Raw genomic sequence first — 22,130 nt, 5'->3', positions numbered from 1 at the left:
CCCCTCTGCCATGACATCCTGACTTGGAGCCAGCACACTATGGACTAAAAATGTGAGCTAAAAAAAAATCTTTCCTCTTTTAACTTGTGAGTATTGAGTATTTTATCCCAGTGACAAGAAAATAAGACAAAGTCTTAATGATTAAAAGTGATTATCTTCCCTTTGTTCTTTTTTTTTTTTCTGATGCTAGGGATCAAAACTAACCTATGTCAGGAAAGCTCTCATCTATTAAACTATACCCCAGCCCTGACACTTCATTTTTATGAGTCAAATATAAACAGGAAATTGGAGCAGTTTTAAAATGTGACTCCACCCTGATGTGTGGGAACTAGGGAGGCTAAGGTAGGAGGAACTCACCCTGGCTGAGTTCAAGGCCAGCCTGGGTAATATAATGAGTTCAAGGCCAGCCTAAACTACATAGTAAGACCCTATCTCAAAACATAATAAAACAAAATCCAACCCAGAAAAAGAAAATGTGATTCCAATGTGTGTCCTAATTCATATTTCACAGCAGCATGTATAGAAAAACACCTCATATAAGAAGTTAACATGACTATAAAATAACAAGACTTAGGTAATCTTGTGGATATAAATAAACCTTGCCTAACTCAATCTTCCCCATAGGGCTATAACATCAAAAAAATAACAAACACACAAATACTGTTTTTAAAAATTTAGAGAAGGAATGAAAGATTTTTATTGTCTATGAGTAATATACAGTTATTCTTGGATTAAAATGAGGTTATATTCCAATAAAGCCAATAAAGTTGAAAATACATTTAACACACCTAACCTACCAAACATCTTGCCTAGTAATACAGTGTACTGTAGAGTACTGGTTGTTTCCTGGTGACTGCATAGCTGACTGGGAGCTGTCGCTCACTGATACATGTCCAGTATAGTTTGATATATGACTAGCCCAGGAAAGGATCAAAATTCAAAATTTAAACTATGGGTTTTACGGAATACAGATCACTTTCTCACACTGTAAAGTTGAAAAATTCTAACTTGAAATGTCTTAAATCAGGGAATTAAACGATTCCTATGTATTCAATCTATATCTAATTTTTCTGAACTTTTCATAACAACTGCCTATAACTCTGAGAAGGACCAAAACATATTAATGTGTTCAGCATAACAAATTTCTATGAAGATTTTCTCCTTTACATTATGGTGGTTTGTTACACCATATGGTGGTTTATTACATTTATTTTCCAGTTATGGAGGCAGAACATGATTATGATCAGAATTGAAACCTGGGCCCAACAGTTAACACTGTTTGAATTAATCTCTTCTGACTTCAGCTTCTTTATCTATAAAATACAGATAGTATCTAACTCGTAAGGATGTTGTGAGAAGTAAACAAATAACTCAAGTGGAACTCACTATGTAAGGTGATCTGTGTGAGAACCCCGTGTTACCTGTCATTATTATTGCTACTGTCAAGAGAAACAGGCTGAAGAAGTTAAGAGCGTAGAGGATGAAGCCACAGCAGTTGAGTTCACACTCTGCTCTGTAGCTTTCTACTTGTGAAAATATGAATAGCGCTAGAATGTGCTAAGTATAAATCAGCTATGATTTATTAGAAAGTGCTATTATTACTAAGCTAATTTGATGCCTTGTGAACTGAAACTGTGGAAATCCCTAACATACAAAGCGCAGATACTCTTATTATTTAGACTGAAATGAAATCTACATTATGTTCTAACCTCAGTATGCAGATTTTCTGGAGAAATAATTTTGGTGAAAATGATGGCAGGTGCTCCAGTTATTCGGACAGAAAAATCTGTCAAAATGGGGGTCAAAATTGCTCTCCTTTCTTGATGTCGCCGTATGCTAAAAGAGAAAGGAAAAATTATCAGTCATTTCACCTTTGCAGGGACAATTTCATTAAATTTGTACAAGTCTTTGTACTACAACATATGACAAAATTATAGTTATTTAGTGAGAGTGCCTATTTTTAGTTTGTCAGTTAGAATTTCTTAACTTCAATTCTGTAAATGTATAAAAGTCAGCAAAAATTATGCACTGAGAAATTCAGATGTAATTGAGCAATGAATATTGGTATCATTCCAGGACCCGTCAACAAATTAGTTCTTCTGTTTTTAATTATTTTTGTTCTTATAAATGGTTTCACACCTCTTGGTTACTATTAATAATCTTACTGTTTTAAAAATAATTTTTAATAGTTCAATAGTTTGACATGTGCTATCTTTCTAAACTCATTAGGTTTATGAACATATCCTCTTAATTTCTGAACTTTTTTTTAGGCTCTAGAAACCATCTGAGTTTATAGACTGTTATAGCCTTCGCAGTCTGTTAAATGGCTTTTGTGTATAAAACCAAACACTTCCTGAAAACAACCCTGTACGAGAAGTAAAGAGCATTATTACTCCCACATTACCAATGAAGAAATGAAGTTTGGGGACTGGGCTAAGGCCACCCAGTGGGAACAAAAGTTCCAAAATTGGACCTGGTGGGCAAGTTGACACTTCAGAGCTTTTGGCTTCTTTTAAAATTCTTTGTTCATTCTGACCTTTGATCAGTGATTTAGCAAAATATTTCATCTTGGCATTCAAAATAATCATTTCAAAGGAAGTTTTGGATGCATGGTGAAAGATGACACGGAAAACTGAGAAATCAAAGCTTAAGCTGGTAAAGATTTTAAAGTACACTCTATATACTCCTATTTCTAATGTCTACATTAGTATAATTTCTAATGTCTATATTAGTATATTAGAATTAGTGTAAGTTTAAAAAAAAAGAATTAGCGTAAGTTATCTCATAGAGCCTAGATAAAATTCAAATCTTTCTACAGCCTCTCATGAAGCCTCAATAAAATTCAATACAGCTTCTCCTTTTCTTTTTTAAATCAAAGTAGTCTAGAGAGTACTAATGTTTTCTGTTAAATCTGCAATGGGCAGAGCTTTATACAATGTTTGCCAAAAAAGTAAACTGGATCATCTGGTTCTATGACACCTAAGTATTGGATTTCAAGAAAGTCAGTTTTAAAGAATTAAGAGATCTGGTGAATTGAGAGTAACGGGAAGAAGTATTAAAATCTCTGACTATGGAGGAAGGGTTTAGATCCTGAGAGACACCATAATTATAGTCTAATAGTTCAAATTCCATAAAATGACCAATGTGAGAAACATGTAACATCTGATGTGCTTCCACTGGGGAGCGCTAAAACATATGATGTATTTAAAATGTCTTAAAATGGAAAAGATGGAAGAAAACCAAATAAGAAGAAACATTAAAGTGCTTATGGAAAATAAAAAGTACTTGTCCATATAATACATTTTTCTTCATTGTGTGAATTAAATCAGTGATAGAAAATATGAAAGATCTATGACCACAGAAGAAAAGAAATTAAATCAATAGTTCCACTTAAATTTTCTGGTATATAATGCTAACTTTGCTTCTGTCATATCTTGGGTAAATATTTGAGGTAATGATACATTTTTTTAAAAAAATCATTAAAAAATTTTGTAGATCAAGTGTTTTCAAGGATGAATCAAAAGGAAGAAAAACAAACACTGAAGAAATACCTATAAGGCAAAACTAAATGATGCCAGTATTTTACTAGATAATAAACTATGGTTTCAAATTTAAAAAAAAATTAAAATTCAAAGAATTAAATGAGGTTGTTAACGGCCTCAGAGTCTCAGCACTCTCAGTAAGTGAAGGGAATAGACTTTTAATGTTTATATTGTGACAAGGCAAGGATTTTGAATTGAGGTGACTACCTAAGGCCAGGGTCTTTTAAGGGTCAATAAAATATCAGCCCATTTGAAGTAGGAAGAACAAGGATATTTGCCCCTCTTGACAACACATCTTAATGGGGAAAAAATAAATAGAGATCACCTGGGAAAATTAAAACAAATGAGAAATCCCTCATGTGTACTGAGTGGCTCTCACTTATACTACCTATGTGGTCCAGGAATACCAATTCTTATTTACATAAAAATGGCATCAAACCTTTGATTACCCTGTAGCATCTGTGCAAAACAGATACAAAATATGTCCTTAATTCTAAAAGGATTCTCAGAGAAAAGAACACTAAAGATAAAAACTTATTGGGCCAGGGATGTAGCTCAGTGGCGCTGGGCCTGCCTGGCAAGCACAAGGTCCTTAGTTTGATCCCAGGTAACAACAACAACAAAAAAAGATAAAAACCTACTCACAGATTATTTTTATTTAAAAAACTTTATTAGCAAGGAAGCATTAGATCCTATTTGCAAACATGTATATTACCAAGAACTTTTGATAATGGAATTACTACATATGAACAATAAAATAAAACTGTTTAAAATTATTAGACATATATAATGAAATTCAAAAACAAAGAGAAAAAATAAAACAATATTAAAGACCAAATACAATTTCCAGAAACAAAAAATGAAGTTATTTAAATTAAAATGCACAACAGGTGGGAGAAATAGTATTTTAGATATAGCTTAAGAATTAGTAAACTAGAATAAAAATTTGGGAAAGTCCAAGAATATATTATAGTAAGATTTATTTTACTTGTTTTATACATATTTTTAATTATCATGTAAGAGTGATACACACTTTTGGGCTCTAGTAAATTTTAAAATGGAAAAATTAAAAAGAAAGGAGAAAGGGGTTGGGGATTTAGCTCAGTGGCATCACACCTGCCTTGCAAGCCCAGTCCTGAGTTCGAGCCCCAGTAACTGGGGGGGGGGCAGAAAGGAGAATAGTAGAAGTCTGAAACATTTAATTAATATTACAAATTAAGAGTGGAAATAGAAAGATACTATAGAGATACAGATGACAATTTTTTCATGACTGATGAAATACAGGAGTCTACAGATTAAGAAAGCACAATGAATCCATGTTTAGAGGAGTATAATGAAATTCACAATAAAGCACAGCTTGGTGAAAAAATGTATGATTCATAATGAAGTAAGATATTAAATTTCACCTTTAGAATAGTTTTCCTGTAGCATTCTATGGCACATGGGGTTAGAAAGGTGTGGAAGGAATATTTTTCCGAGATACTCTAATATAACAATGATTTAAGCTGTCCACAGAAACAAAGAAGTGGTACAATTATATGTACCTATTATCTAATAAACAAGATTATGTTCATGAAAACTTACTAAATCCTTGTTTAAAAAAACAAAACATTGACTATCTTAGGTTCAAATCAAATAACAGGAAAATAAATATCAGTGTTAATAAATACTTTTCAGCTGGGGGGGAGTATATTGTAAACAAGGAAAAGTATACTTCTCTAAAACTTGCACTTAGTCAGAACACACAGATGTGTGCCACATGGGGGCCTGAAAACACATGTTCAGAAAGGCTGTGCATCTTTCTTGGGCTCAATATATTTACACCAAGATTCTTTTGCCCATTTGCCATACATTTTGGTATGCTTTTGTGTAACATATTAAAGGAGTTGAATGATACTTCAAAAATTGCATTTTAAAAAAAATCTAGAAGTAGGAAAAATGCTATCAAATTTTACAAATTATTCCACCAGAAATGCTAGAAGTCTTCTGGGGAAGAGCCTGGGCGCTCTACATCCTGGCCCCAAGTTCCTGGGCAATGAAGGTGATGGGGAGGCAAGGAGTGTGTCTCCTCCCCGACACGGGACTGCACTGTGAGGCCCAGGCTGCATAGATGACCTTCACAGCTCCACTGAGCAGAAGCCATGTCTTAGAAACCTCCTACTTTTTCACACTCCCAAGAGAAGAACAAAGTGTGATTCTCACGTCTGACAGATGTGGGAGACTCTAGCTGTGTGACTTTGGGCTGTTATTAAATTGATGGATGGTGTGTCTTAGAACTGCTGGCATCTTAACACTAAGGAAATTCAGCAATTTGACACTGGATGTTTGTGGCACTAAGGTGACTGAGAGCTACCACCAGAGAATCTTCTATTACCTTCCCAAAGCAATTACTTTTCTATCATAGAAATGAGGCCACTCCACAGCAAAACTGGTTGAGGAAGTAGGCATGACATGTTAATTACAAGATCCCAGAACACATGCGCAGAACTGTTCCCAAAGCCTTGGATACGGAGTTGTCTGAAGAATTTGAGCAGGTTTTTAATAAGATGCCATAGACCTAATATCAGCCTGAAGCATGGGATCCCAGCACCACCCCTTAGGATATGAATGTAGAAGTTCTTGTAGGTTTCCTCGAGATTTGGACAGTGTAAAAGAACAGACACCAAGAAGAGCTTGCTTTCATGGCTTTTCTCATGATACATGCCCTGCTTCCTCCAGGGTGTACTTTTATCTTGCTTCTACTTGGCCCAAACTCACTCTGCAGAGCCAGATCTCTCTCATTCTTCATTTTTACTTGCCACTGCTTTTTGTTCAATATTTGTTCGAGATGAGAAGAACCTCAAATCTAACTCCAAAAGGAGAGGCAAGCAACTCAGAACCTGGTAACGTTTATTTCGTAAGCTACTTTTAGAAGGAGCTACCCAATAAGAAAACTGCTGCTCAATTCTGAGAGCAGAGAGAATTGCTGAGGCATTGACAGGTGACAGTAATGGAAGCCCCATATACACCCTCAAGGGCATCTAAAGTACACCAGGCTGTCTCCTTAAAAAAGTCTAGGAACCAGGGCCAACCTTGCAGCAATGGGCATCCCTTGTGGCTAGTCTGTGCTCTTTAAATATAATCCCCCCCTAGAAGGTACCAGGGGCTTTTGAGAAAAAAGCCCAGGTCAAGGACTGGGACAGGAAATACAAAAGATTAACCCAGAACAGTGACGGCAAACCTTTTAGAGCTTTCAATGATACGAACAGTCCAGTGTGGTATATGTGCCACAGCTTCACCACCACTACTCTTGAACATCTTGTCACATCAGAAAGCAAGGAAGCTGTTTGAGATGATTATTTTAAAATAATTTGAGACTTTTGGGAAGATGGTAGAGAGCTAAGAAGCAACAAATCAATCTCTCCAAAATTTGGAATCCAGATAGTGGAAAATAACAATTTGAGGAAGAAAAGAAGGAGGGAGGTGGATCCCTGGGACCCAAGAAGGATCTGAAGGAAAAATTGGAGAACACACACAAAGTGAAGAGACAGATGTCAACACAGAAAAAGAGGGAGTAATCTGCACTTTCTCCCTGACTCCTTGATTGTGGTGTGAAAGAAGAGGATTAAATCCACAGAGAGACAGTGAAGGCCGGTGATTCCAAAGGCCTCCAGAAAGAAATACACCAGTGGAACAGAACCGTGGATGCTGTGCAGTACAACAGCTGGTGATGTACTCTATTCCAAGCAACTACCATGTCCAGGGTGCTTGGTCAAATGCCATTTTAGGGAGGGGCTAACTGAACCCAGGACTTGGGCTCTCAGTGTTAAAATTCCACAATGACTGTGAGGGACAAACTGCAGGAGACTTCTAGGGTCAGGGAATTATGGTCAGGCTGGCAAGAGACACCTAGTGTTGTACGACTCAGCTCCAAAGCCAGGATCAGAGGCCAGGATCAGCCTGGACTTCTGTGGATCTGAAAATACCAGAAACACCACCATCCCTAATCTTCCTGCAGGGTTGCTGGGATTACCCAGCATAAATCTGGGCTCTTACTGCTTCCTTTTTCTACCACCACGAGCACAGTCATGCCTTGAATTGGACACTACCACAAAACTATAGGCATGAAATCACAGAAATTTCTTTTTTTTCTTTGCTTTGAGGTTTTTTTCCTTCAGTTTTTTTTTCTTTTTTTTTTTTGATTGTTTGTGTTCCTGTATGAACACTGCTTTTAGCTGTTTCTGTTTTGTTTTGTTCTTATTTTTGTTATGTCCTTCTTTTTCCTTCCTATCTTCTTCACCAGTTTCCCAAGGCTTGGGTAATCTTCCTTTGTCCTTCAGCCTTGTTTCTCATCTCTTTTGCTTCATTTCTCTATTTTTTCTTTTATCCCTTTTAAATTTTCTCCCCTTAGGGTAGAACTGCTCTACTGAGTGGATATTTACTGTATTAGTGACCAGTCGTTCCTCCTTGTATACCAATACTGAGATTGTCAGGGGATCAAAAACTATACTGTAGTCCAGTACCAAAGAAGTAAGTGCTAGGCCAGTGAGCAATCCTTCATCCCTAATAAACTGAAAATATAGGATGATCTTGAGACAGACTCAAACGTCAAAATCCAGCTATGCCTAAAAAAAAGTAGCCATTTCCTAAATAAGTCTTGATACTAGTAATAAAGCCACCTACCATAAGCAATTTACAAGCTTCAACACATAAAATAAATTTTTAAAGAATAGAAAATGAGAAGACATGGAAATATATAACCTCCACCTCAATGAAGGCAAATAAAGGAGGGCATTGAGGTGGAAGAAATAAAAAACCTCCAGCTAAATTTCATAAAATGTGGTAGTAAAAGTAAAAAAAGATTAATAAATCTCTCGACAAAAAACAAAACAGAGAAAATTAAAGAGATGATGACCATAATGAAGGAAATGACTAGTCAATCTAGAGTAGATACAGATTAAAAAAAAAATAGAGGAGCTTAGGAAAGACATGGAAACCATGAATATCCAATGAAAAGAACTGGATTACATAAAACACACTAAAATAGAAATCCAGATTAAAAATTCTACTGAAAGTACATGCAGGAGAATCAAGCAATGTGAAGATAGAATATCAGATTTAGAAGAGAGGGTTGTGGTTGGTGATCATCAAGTGACAGATCCCTCAAAAATAGCAAAGGACTATGAAAAATCAATCCAACAGCTACTAGATGATGAAAAGAAGACTAATGTAAGATTAACTGGAATCAGTGAAGCATCAGAAGAGAGCACAAAGGGCATTAAAAAAAAAAACCTATTCACAGAAGTAATAGAAGAAAACTTTCCAAGCATGGAAAAAGAACTTGAGATACAGAACTCTCAATATCCATGATCAGAAAAAAACTACATCAAGGTTTATAATAGTCAAGATTCCAGAAATTCCACACAATATTAGAGTATTATAAAAACTATTACAGTAATAATAATCTTATTCTAATAAATAATCTTAATTAATAATCTTACTCTAATAAAAAACTATTAGAGTAAAGAAACAAATCCCATCAGAATCACAGCAGACTTCTTAACACAAACACTTAAGTCAAGAAGAGCTTAAAGTATTTCAAGTCCTAAAAGAAAACAACCTCCAACCCAGATTGATGTACACTGCAAAATTATCTTTCAAAATTGATAGAGGAATAAGACACTTCCCTGATAAAGAACATCTGAGAAAATATATGACCATTAAACTAGCACTCCAAAAAGTTCTGAAGGATATTCTAGAAAAAGACAAAGAAGTCAACAATTCCAAGAATCCCAGTAGAATGAACCTACCAGGTCCAATTAAATAGAAGGGAAAGATAGGGAATCAACAATAGAAAAATAATAAGACAAGGATAAGACAATAGACATCAGTTATAACCATCAATGTGAATGGATTCAATTCACCAATCAAAAGAAACAGATTGGCAGAATGGGTCAAGAAAGAAGATTCAACAATATGCTGCACACAAGAAACACATTTAATCACTTAACAGTTTAAGCTTCACTCAAGCAGCATGTGTGTTTATGCACTGACTATCCTGAATGTCATTTGGGTGGTGTCATTTTAACCAGTCAATTCTTGTATTGAACAAATTTCATAAAATTCTTGTTTTTATATTACCTGTTATATTATCTTATGAAAATTAAGAAAAATATGCAAACTTAATGTTAATACATAGCCACAGTTCCCTGTACTCAATGTTACCAATTCTGGGAAGTGTAGGACTGATGAATTTTAGGAACATGTTAAATTCAAATCAGACTGCTAAGCAAACACAGTAATACTATTACAGTATTAATGTAGAAGTAAGTACTGCTACTACCTGTATTATTATTATTATTATATTATTATTATTATTTTTCTGGGGGTTGAACTCATGGCCTTTGCACAGAGCTACATCCATAGGGCTTCCTTTTTTAATTAAAAAAAAAATTTTTTTTTTGGGTACCGGGGATCAAACTCGGGACCTTGCACTTGTGAGGCAGACTATGGAACCACTGAGCTAAATCCCCGGCCATTTAAAAAAATTTTTATCTTTAAAGTTTCAAAAATGTTTGTAGTTTTAAGGCAGAGTCTAATTAAGTTGCCTAAGCTGGGCTCTAATTTGTGTTATTCCTGTCTCAGCCTCCTGGAGTGCTGGGATTACAAGCATCCTCCACTATGCCCAACTACAACAAAGGGTTTGAAAAATTATCTGTTAGATAAAAAGACCCACAAAATATTATATAAACTTGGTACATTTGTATCAAAATATTTAAACAAACAAATATGAATATGCTATATCTATTTCTCTGGAAATGAAGTTCAAAGACAAATTATCCAAGGAAATCAAACACAGATAGTCAGTGACAGGAACAAATAAAATTACTGAGATAAAACTAGATTACTTATTATCAATTGTAGTTTTCAAAATATTTGCAGGCTTAGTGCTATTTTCAGGAAATGCTGAGATGAACTTTCCACCAATCTCTCCACATGAAGCAGCAATCGTGATTTGAATGTGCAACCTGCACACGGCAGACATTGTTGTGCATTATTTTAGCCCTTAGCACTTCATTTTGTGAGTTTATAAAATGAACTTAGATATAGCAAAAATGCTTGGTAAGAGGGAAAAAAATGAGGGCCTAGCTAAGAATAAATTGTACCATAAACCTAGGTGTCACCGTCTTGAGTACCAGCAAAGTAGCTGATCCAGAGGTAGAAAACGAAGGTCCTATACTCAGCTCTATTTTTTTGGTACCAGGGATCGAACTTGGGACCTTGAGCTTGCAAGGCAGGCGGCGGAACCACTGAGCTAAATCCCCAGCCCACTCAGTTCCATTTTAAAACAACCTTGGAAAAGCCACAGAACCTCCTCAACCTTACTTTCCTGTGTTGTTTACAAAACAGGTTGTTGATGTATAACAACCTGTAAGGCATTGTTCAGCATTCAGAGTTAAGAGAAAGATGTGGAAGATGGAAGGAAATAGAAGCAGCTAATATTCTCCGAAAGTCATTGTTACAGTTTAAATATAAAATGTCCCCTAAAAGTCTCATGTCTTTAGTGGAAGGGCTTTGGGAAGGTGATCGGACACCGTAGGTACCATACCCATCAGTGTATTAATCTACTGATGAGTTCATAGCTGAATGTACAGAGAGGAGATGGGACCTTTTAGAAGGAGTTAGGTCACTGTGATGTGACCCGAAAGGATATATTTTTGTCCTCAGCTTCTCTTCTCTCTGCTTTGTGGCTACTTACCATAGGTTGGGTTGTTTTCCTCTGTCATGTCCTCCACATGTCATTTCTGCCTTGGAGCCAGCCAATCAAGGGACTCTCTGAAACCATGAGCTAAAACTATACCACTCCTCCTTTAAGTTGCTAGTGTTGGGAATTGTGTACCAGGAAAGTGATAAATATAGACATTGCTATTTAAATACAATGAAAGACTAATGCAGAGGTGCTAGAAGATTTCAGTAGTCCTCACTCTCCTAAGCTGTGTTACCACTTCGTGCTAAACAACAGCACCTCCAAGCCCACACTCAGGTGCAGAGGCCACACCTTTGCACTGACTTTTCTTTCTGCCAGCCTCCTCATAGTCCCAACTCTAACAGCCAGATATGCCTGTTTTCCCAGGTTCCCTTGAAAGCTCCAATGTTTTTACCCAGGTTAAATGCATCAGAAAGTTGGTTATAAATTTTCTCTGATGCCTCACCTCCCTCTCCTATACTTTTACTTCCCAGTTTCTTCCACAATTGGGTAAGATTTTTTTCCCTAAAATAAATCACTTATTCTATTACTCATCATGGTCCTGAGTGAACCTTGATATAGTCCCTCAGACTGAAAAATCAAGGTTTCAATAATGTACAAATTTCAAAATTTGGTGATTCTGTGCTTAACTTTTCTATTCTTCTCTCCTCCGACTTACACATAAAAACATCACAAAGAAAAAATTTGAGTGATGCCCTCAGAAGAAGAATATGAAATTTTATAAAAGTTGTCATTTAATACTGTTCAGGGAGGGAGGAAATGATTCTTTACTATCTTTTTTCATCCTCTGAGTTTTATTTATAATACCTATTCAAAACCAAAAAGAATATATTCAGGGCCTGTTTATAGTTCTGTCAAGATTACTCATCAGAATTAAACTGCATTCAATCTAAACTTTCTTCTGCATTAGATCTAAAATTTCTTGTCTTCATTTAAATTGGTATCGCTCAAAAACATTTAATTCAGTCACTTACAAGTGCTACTTAATAATTTAATTATTTAATCTTTCATTAATTCACTCAAGCACCATATTACATACTGGGTATTCAAAATAAATAAACATGCCATACTTTAACTGTCTGGCCTGTAGATCTACTGTTTTTTAGTTCAGAATGCTCCTTCTCTCCTAGTATACATAAGCCATAGAAGCAACCTCAGAAGCAATGTATTCTGTGAAACCATCCCTGAGACCTCACCCACAGTTAATCAATCATTCACTTCTCCCTTTAAATTTTCTACTTTGAACCTCAGTCAATTTTGCAATAATGTATTGTTTGGTTTATGTGTCCATCATATCTATTAGCCTAAGATCTCCTTATGTATATGGAACATGCTTATCTTGATTTGGATGTGACTCTTCTGTAAACCTAAGTATATCATAGTATTTTCTTCACTAAATTCTAATGTCAATGTCCCTCTGAGTGCACAACTCGTTAAAGGACAGGAATATATTAAAAATTATTTATTTTGTTCCTCCAGTGTACAAGACCTTCAATAGCATTGATTAGACCTTCAAAAGTCACTATTAATTTTGGGCAAGGATAACAAAATCACTCAATGGGTAAAGAATAGTCTCTAGCAAATGATGTTGGAACAATCAGAAATCTACATGTAAAAGAATGAAGTTGGCTTGATCTTTACCTCATACCATATTTTAAAAACCCCACAAAATATAAACAAATAAAAGACTCCACAAAAATACAAAAGATACACAGAAACTCCAAAAGGATCAGTGATCTAAATAACAGAGGAAAACCATAAAACTCTTAGAATAAGTCATTCGGGTAAATGTTCACAACCTCAGATTTGGCAATAGATTCTTAGATATGGTATCAAAAGCATGGGAAATAACAAGAAAAACTCAATTAGGCTATCAAAATTAAAAAGCTTGTACATCAAAGGGCATTATATATATAATAGATTTATAATATATATACATATACAATAGATTTATAAATGACATAAATCATATATCGGTTAAGGGTACAGTATCTAGAATAAATACAGAATTACAACTCATCAACAAATTCAACCAACTCATTAAATTGGCTCAATTTAAAAAGTGGCAAAAAATCTGAATAAACATTGCTCCAAAAATATATATATAAACAACATGTGACAAGCTGCTCAACACCATTAATCATTACAGAAATATAAATCAAAACCACAGTAAGATACCTCTTCATACTCAGTAGGATGGTATTAAAAAAAAAAAGGGAAAATAACAAACATTGATGAAGATGGAGGAGAAATCCTTAACGTTTGTGGGTAAGGACTGGTGTGGAGGTGTGTCATTCAGATTTTCCCTTCAGGACAGAAATACCCATCGCCAGCTACCAGGCAAATTACCCACTGACAGTTCAATAGCTGCATCCTTCTGAAATTGATCTTGGCTGGCTGTGCATGCTGCTTATTCTTCTTTTACTTTTTATTTGTTTGTTTGTTTGTTTGTCTGTAGTATGGGAGACAGAACACAGTGGTGCTCTATCACAGAACTACATCATCAGCGGTTTTAATTTTGAGTCAGGTCCTTGCTAAATTGGCCAGGATGGCCTCAAACTTGTGATCCTCCTGCCTCAGCCTCTAGGGGAATTACAGGTGTGTGCCATAGAACACAGCTTGGCAGTGTGTGCTTCTTTAAACAAATTTACATTTCTCCTCAGATGCACATTCCATCACTTGCCAGTGAAAGGCTATAATAATACATTTCTTATCATGGCAGTGCTATGTGATAGGGATAAATCAATAGATGGGATGGTGATAATCTGTCATCAGGTCCCAGATAATTAGATAAAATATGCTAAGCAATATGACAGAAACACATACAAAGGGGATCTAACTTGGACTTATGACAGGCTGAGGGAAGACTCCCAAGAAAACATGATGTTGACTTGGTAAGTGGGAAGAGTATGCAAGTGAAAAGGGTGAGTTAAAAGAATTCTAGGCAGAGAAGATAACATACAAAGGCCTATGAAAATAGAATCTTAGAAGCCATGTTAAGGAGAAAAAGCTATCTTACTGTCTTATACAAATTATCTTGTCTAGGCCTCAGTTTTTTCATGTATAATCAGGGAAAAATAATATTTCTTGCCTCATTGCATTATTGTGATCATTAAGTAAACTAAAGAGATAAAAACTGTATAATCCATTATTAATGTCATTATTACTGTTAAGAGGTGGACACATATAGCATTTTGGTAAAGGAACAGAACCAAAGCAATCAGCACTGTAAAAGGTAGATAACAAATACTGCACATGACATTTTAAAGAAATCTTACCAACAAAACACCATGATGTGTTACAAGAGACAAATGCTACCAAGTCTATCTTACAGAATTAGCAGAAATATAGGTGAAAAATTAAAACTTTTTAAAATGATAAGAGACCTCTAGCTTTACAATATAAAATTTGCTTTAATGATTATTATCTTCCTTCCAGCAAATATGCCTAGCTATTTTTCTGATAAAAACCATGAATAGTCTGGGTTGCAGGGGCTTTCTACAAATCTTAACAGCTCATTTCTTTTATGTTTTCTGTGAGGAAAGCTGCGTTTAGTTAAGAGAACAGGGGAAAATAAAAACAGAGCCAGAATCTCTTGCTATTCCCCCTACATAATTTTATACAGTATTTGTTCTTTTCTCCTATTACTGTAAGTAGAAAGCAGAGGCTAAACGAATAAATAATTGACCTCAAACTAAATAGGTTTCAAGAAAATACATGAATGTATTTTTTAGCCTGAAGTGGATCTTTTCATCAAATAGCAAGCTTAAAACAAAAAATCCTGACAGAACTCTAAATTTGTAATAATTGCAATGTAACAGTGGTAAAACTAGCAGGTTTCCAAGTAAACCTCATCAGCTGAAATTACTAAACATATGTTATGTTTAGAATGAAAAGCAGAAGCAATAGCAAAACAGTCACTAAGTGTTCTTCTGGTAATAAACTATTACAGAGTGGAAAGTTTCTCAATAATTTCTTACCTGCTTGCCATATTCCACTCAAGAGCTGGATTTTGAGAATTCCTTTCACTCTCTGTTAGCACCCCTCCTGTTGCACTTTCCTTCTCTGGTTTTAGTTGATCCCACTGAGTAGTACCAATATTGATGGACTGCAGGTCTATTTGGTATTGTCTATCTTCAATTTCTGATCCAGGATCTCGAAGAATACCTAAGTTCAATGCTCTCCTGTAAAGACAGTGATAAAAGGTAAAGAGATCAACATTCTATGTTAACTTTGCTAGCTAATACAGTATCATTAAGTTTTTTTGCTGGTACTGGGAACTGAACCGAGGACCTTTGCCCTGAGCTACATTTTTTATTTTTTATTTTGAGGCGGGGTCTAATTAAGTTGCTAAATTGCCCAACCTGGGGTCAACCTTGCAATCCACATGCCTCAGTTTCCTAGAGTGCTGGGATTACAGGTATGTGCAAGCATTTTCCTCTGCTATCATTGCTTTGATTACTGATTAATAATGTGGGTTAACTGCATCTATAAGTATTAGAATGTTATCATATATTATATGTAATCTTAAACTTAGCATCTAACAAAAATCTGTACTATTATGACTTCTTACATAATTCCCAGCACTGTACTTTCTGAGTACTTTTACATATATGACTTCAATTCTTGACATGCTTTCAGGTTCTACTATTTTCATTTTTACCAATAAGAAAACAAGTCAGTTAGAAGACAGCAAAGTTACAAAGCTAGTATATGACAAAACTACAGCTTAAATTCATGCTCTCCCTCAAAAAAAACACAACAAACCTTTCTATGGTAATCATTTAACTTCCTCAGAACTTTCTATATTGCTAGGAAAGGTGATGGCCTACACTTGGGGGTTTGTATCTCAGATACATTATGAAAAAAATTTCAATCTGTACAGGCTCGTCCCAGGAAGGCAGGGAGCCAGAGGACAGACAAGGCAAAGGTAAAAGAAAATTCTCTTGGGAGAAATTCAATTTCAACTGCAAGAATTCCCCTAGAGTAGATTCAGAATGAAAGGAGAAGTTACAACCCACACACGATACTAGCTACCTTTAGTGAGACACAGTAGAAATGTCAGGCAGAAGAAAAAGACCCTCAAAGACTTTGAAAAGAGTGGAGAAGCAGACACGAAATCTAAGTGTTTAGAAAGTAAAAAAGCACCCTTAAAATAAAATAAAAGTTTTTGTTAAGAACTACAAATGAGAACAAAATTAAATGTAAAACTCAAGAAAATTAAACTCAACTGAAGTAATAGTGAATTAAAGACCTGAAGATATTCAGAATGCAATTCAAAAAGACAAAGAAATATAGATTTATCTATAAATATAGAGGGTTAAGATACATGAAGAGTAGAACGGAGAAAATCTAATAAAATGCCTACCTGGAGTCTCAGGGAGATATTACAGAAAATAGGCAGGAAGTATTATTTGAAGAGATAATATCTGAGAATTATTTTTCAACTGTTAAAAAATGCCAAATCTGAGATTCAGACAGCACAAAGAATTTTAAATATAATAACAAAGAAATTGGTAAATAAACGGAAAGCTTAAAAATCTTTAAACCAGTAATAAAGAGGTCCAAATTAAGAGAAAAAAGAGTAAAAATAAGGCAGTGGACAATAATACTATATAAATTGGAGGACCAGTTAACTGATGCAAAGTGTTCTAAAGCTCTCGTACTATGGGCAGGAAAGGAAAAGGTTCTGATTAAAATCACACTTAAGTATACATGTTATAATAGCTGGTTAAGTACACATGTTAACCTCTAAAATAATAGATGTGGAAGACATTTTTTAAATAGATTAAAAATTAGAATGTAAGAAATGAAAAATGTTGAAGAGAAAACATACAATAAGCTACAAAGAATCCAAACATAATAATTAAGATAAATATAAATAACCTGAACCCTTCAGCTTAAAAAATCAGATTAGAGTTAACAAATTGGAGTTGTATTGTTTTTTATAAGACATAGCTAAAACTTTAGAACACAGGAAGACTGAGTCAACAACTATAAAAGTATATATCATCAGACAAATACTTGACCAAAGAAAGCTTACTATGACCTTAGATGACACTGTCATTAAACAGTTACTACTAAAAGACAAAAGATTCAATACATCTAGAAGCTGAGACAATTCTAGGGCTTGGGGGTGTAGTTCACTGGTGGACTGCTTGCCTACAAGGTCCTGTGTTTGATTTCCAACACGGGGGTGGAGGCGGAGACAGTTCTACATTTATTTGTAAAAACAAATTCAAAACATTAAAACAAACCTTCCACAAAAGGAAGAAATTTATCATCTATAGTAGAAAATGAAAAACATCTCTCTCAGCAGTGGATTAAATAGACAAAAAATACACAAAACTTAAAAAATTTAACTTTGATAAGATAGACATTTATAGAGTAAGTGTCTGACCACTGGAGAATGTATAGTTTTCTCAAGCACACAGAAACAATTATAAAAACTGATCACATGCTAGGCTATAAAACTAGCCACAACACATTTTATTGAATTAGTACCATACAGATTATATCCTAAATTAAGTTATTTTATTAAAGAAGAAATCTTTAAAATGCCTTATGTTTGGAAATTAAAAAACATACTTCTAAATTAATCACTCGGTCAAAACATCATAATAAAAATTGAAACAAAATGTTATGCCTTAAGGTTATGGTATGAATAATGGTATTTTGAGGAAAATTTGTTTGAAATACTAGTCTTACCAGAGAAGGAAGACGCAGAATTAAAAAGCAAGTTCAGTGTGGTGGCACCTGCCTGTAAATTCAGCACTTGGGAAGATGAGGCAGGAAAGAGGACTGCTACGAGTTCAAGGCCAGCTTGGGCATATATTAAGTTCAAGGCCAGCCTAAACTGCCTGGTGAGATCCTATCTCAAAAAAACAAGAAACAAACAAGCAAAAAATAATAATAAGGAAAACATAAAAAGGAAGAATAAAGTAAAAAAAAAGGAAGGAAATAAAAGGAGAAATTAATGAAATAAAAAAGAGACAAATAACAGCCAAAAATAGAGACAACGTCAACATTCAGGGGAAAATAAACAAGCAAAACAAAACCCCTCAGATAAATATAAAAGTCCACATAAACTATATTTGCAATAAGAAAAGTAACTACAATGCTGTGAAGATTAGGCAGATAATAGGAGGCTACTAGGAAGATTCATAAAGACAAAGATTTACACTATAATTTATTTTGGAAAAAGTGTCTCCTGGTTATCACTGTTCCTAGAAGATATTCATATATTTCACCATGGGATTAATATAAAGGCTGTCTACTCATTTTTTTGACCAAAAATAACATTGCTTTTTCTTCTCCAGTTTTACTTCTATATCCAATTGGCCCTAGCTAGTTAAAAGCCCTAGCTGGGTGTGGTGAAACATGCTTATTGTCCCAGCTACTCAGGAAACTGAGGCAGGAGCACCACAGGTTCAGGGGCAGCATGGGGGAACTTAGAAAGATCCTGCCTCAAAATAAATAAATGAAAAATAAAAAGATCCAGAGATGTACCTCACTGCCGAGGCCCTGGGTTCAATGTTCCCAACACTGAAAATCAAAATCCAAAAATCCAACACCTTGACAGTATAAAAAACTGCTGGCAATGTAGTACATGGTGGGAAAGAACAAAGCTTCCCCAAATTCCTAGCCTTAGTACTATCAAAACTATCTTTCCTTTCAAAACAGCCCTTTCTTTAAGGAGCTAACTTACATTCATTCCTCAATAATTTATGGTGGATTGTCTGTTAGGTCCTATGATAGGACCTAGGGCAGTGGTGGCAGAACCTAGCATACCCCACCAGGCTGTCTGTACCACTGAAAGCTTTAAAAGGTTCACCAGTATGTTCCCTGCCCTCTTAGAAGCAATTACAAAAGAGATGATACTGTAGAAGGTTAAGTACAGAGTGTAATTGGAAGCATGTAGAAAAGAGAAAGGAAATGGTCAAATGAGTTTTAAAAAGCCCAGTCCTCTCATTTCACACAATAAAGAATGTATCTCAAGGAGAGGCAACAACAGGTTCAAAGGCCCAAAGGTAAGAGCGTAACACATTTGGATACTCTGAAGAGGCCCTGAACAGCTACATGGAGAGAGGCGGGGAAGAAGCCATGCCATAAGGCAATGGGGGATTCCAGCCAAAGACAAGTCTTTCTTCATAAAATCTTAGAAAGTTTATAAAGTTTAGGAGACTTGCATTAGGCCTAGCCCTTAGGAATAAAAAGATGTGTCCCAGAAATTTGCTTGCCTTGCAAATTGGCCATTCACCCTACCAATCAGGAATCAGAAATTAAACTATACAGTATAATTTATACTATAGTATAATTATACTATACAGTATAATATAGTATAACTACTATACAGTAGTCCAGAGCAAAAAGAAACCTGAGTTTCTATCTTACTTATGACACAGAAGTTTGGGACATCATAAAAACTTCAATACATGTTAGGAAAAAAAAAATCATCCTACTTTGACTCTCTCATCAGCCTTTGAATAAAATATTAAATTGAGGCTGGGGATATAGCTCAGTGGCACCACACCTGCCAGTCAAAAGCAAGGTCCTAAGTTCGATTCCTGATACTACCCCCAATATTAAATTGAAGTGAAATGACTAGAAAGTGATAGGAAGAGAGACCAAGCTGGGGAAAGCACATATTTAGGATGCAGAAAAACTACCAACCAGAGACACTACTGACCCTCAACTTAATAAAGTAAATTCAATGAATTCAACTCACATTTTCTAATTTAATCTGTTTTGTTAGTCAAAAAGATTTTAATAGCAATGGTGGTATGCAATAAACCCCTTACTTTCTGGGCCAAGAAATACTTTACTGTGGAAAATGTAGACCAATTTAAAACATCCTTGTATCTTTAGAAAACATATTTTATTCAAGAATTTCTTAGCCTCCTGTGACAGCAGAACCAGAAAATTTCAATGTATTCCCTCTGTATAATTCAGTTTTCAAATTATAAAATTTAAATTTTCATTGTAAATTTAAAAGTTAGGCCTTCTGGCTTACTAGTTTTGGTTATTCTATTATAGAGAATTACCTAATATGTATAAACTTTAAAGTTGATTTTCTCTAATACAGAATTTAGATAAAAGCATAATATTTCTTTCTTTTTACATGATCCCCAAGATTTATTTTCAGTTTTTTGTAGTTTGAGAAAATGTACTAGTATATTGATTTACTTCATTTTTCTGAAAAGTACTTGGTATTTTAATGCAAGATTTTTCCTGTGTTATTTTCTGCATATTGAAAGTCAATTCCACTTATTAAAATATAGAATATTCAAAGCACCCAGTCTTTTTCTCTAATACTAAATTTGGAAATCATATTCAACATGGTTTCAAATACAATACATTAAATTTTATTAAGCACTATTACAGCAAGATGTCTTTTGAAAGAAATACTTCACATCTCATGGTACACTAAAAAGTTTAAAGGCTACATATATAAATGTTTATAAACATAAGATTTTTAATTAAGTTATTTTTTCAAAAGTTAGAAATCATTTTACAATTTTACAACTTTTAAAACATCATTTCCTCCAAGCAAAAGATTTTGTAAGTTAAAAATGGATTGGGAGGAGTAAAATACTATCTGATTGCAAGTGCCAAAATTGAAATATCATATTCAAGAAACCTTTGACTTAGTGCACTAAATTTTCACAGCAGAAGAAACAACTTCAGAATTCTTAAAAATACCAGTAGAATGGTATTTTACTAGGAAATGAGTTCTAAGTCAGTGAGGATTAGGATTCCTAATATTAACAATGTCTACCTTAAAAAATATAATGCAATTATCTCACAATAAAAAGCCCTATATTATTGTTTCATTTCCTAATTACATTTTTCTCAGGAATGTTTGCTATCATAAATGGAAATTAAATTTTCTTGCTTCAAATTCATATACTCCAAAAGCTTTATGAACTTTTTTCTCTTATTTCAGCCTTTAAAACCTTTTAGCAATTCAAATCAGGAAAGAAGCTGAATCAAGATCCTCATGACTTCCCTACCCTTAACACAAAAAGTTGCTTATTGGCTAACATGTAGGAGTTATAATTGTAATTGCTTTGCCCTTCCGAAACTCTTCTCCCTTACCATTTGAACTGTTCAGCAGGTGGTGTAGGAGGATAAGCTAAAGTCTGCAATAGTGGGTCAATAATGTAATCATGAGGAACCAAAGAAGACTTTAAGTGTATAACAGAAAACACAGCTTTAATATTTTCCTTTTTAAATTGATTTAGTCTGGGTCAGCAGGTCTTTTGTATGTTTACATAAGGAACAGCTCATGTTGAACCATTTACTGCTCACTGCTGAATAGGCATATCTCGGAAATTCACTGTAAATTAGTAAAATTCAGTCACTTATACCTCAATTGAGATCTACAATATGTTAAACAAGGCAGAAAACAGCAACACAGAAAGAAGTAAAATTTTGTGTCATGATTAAATGTCTATATACTCATCATTGAGTCTCCATATATGTCATTAATTTTGAAAGGAAGCAGACAGAGGATAAAATGATTGTCAGGCTAAAACCAATGCTGAGCCTCACCACCACTTACAGTAGGACTCTCAAATTCAGATAGCAGAAGAATCATCCATAGAGCTTGTTAGAAATGTTGACTACTGGTCTAGAGAATCTGATTCAGCATGTTTGGGTCAGGACTCAGAATATGCCCTGTGTTTTCTTTCCTTTTATCTAACTAACATCCCTACTGATTTTAAAAACTGCATCCTAACACTTACAGCACCACATCTCTTTAACTTTTAACATTTATTTCAGGTATCTAACCTGAAGTGAATAGGAGAGGACCAGTAAAATCTAAAGCTGTTTCATAT

The 22,130-nt window shown here is 34.7% G+C and overlaps 1 protein-coding gene across 9 annotated transcripts in view; it reads right to left on the bottom strand.

Annotated features, from left to right (window-relative positions):
- Nucleotides 1–22,130, bottom strand: part of Vps13b (vacuolar protein sorting 13 homolog B) — a 728,055-nt gene that overhangs the window by 312,827 nt on the left and 393,098 nt on the right. For all 9 annotated transcript variants that reach the window (XM_087190742.1, XM_087190740.1, XM_087190746.1 and 6 more), the window contains 2 exons: nt 15,270–15,473; nt 1,710–1,836 (listed from right to left, as the gene is read on the bottom strand). In XM_087190742.1, coding sequence (XP_087046868.1) covers nt 1,710–1,836; nt 15,270–15,473 — 331 coding nt within the window. The remainder of the gene's footprint in view (nt 1–1,709; nt 1,837–15,269; nt 15,474–22,130) is intronic.

This window comes from Heterocephalus glaber, unplaced genomic scaffold, assembly GCF_053883595.1.
Source record: "Heterocephalus glaber isolate CG9 unplaced genomic scaffold, H.glaber_assembly_v1.0 deba00001555, whole genome shotgun sequence".
Classification (NCBI taxonomy): Eukaryota; Metazoa; Chordata; class Mammalia; order Rodentia; family Bathyergidae; genus Heterocephalus; species Heterocephalus glaber.
Note: the sequence above shows the minus strand (reverse complement) of the source record. Positions and strands in the feature narration are given on the sequence as shown.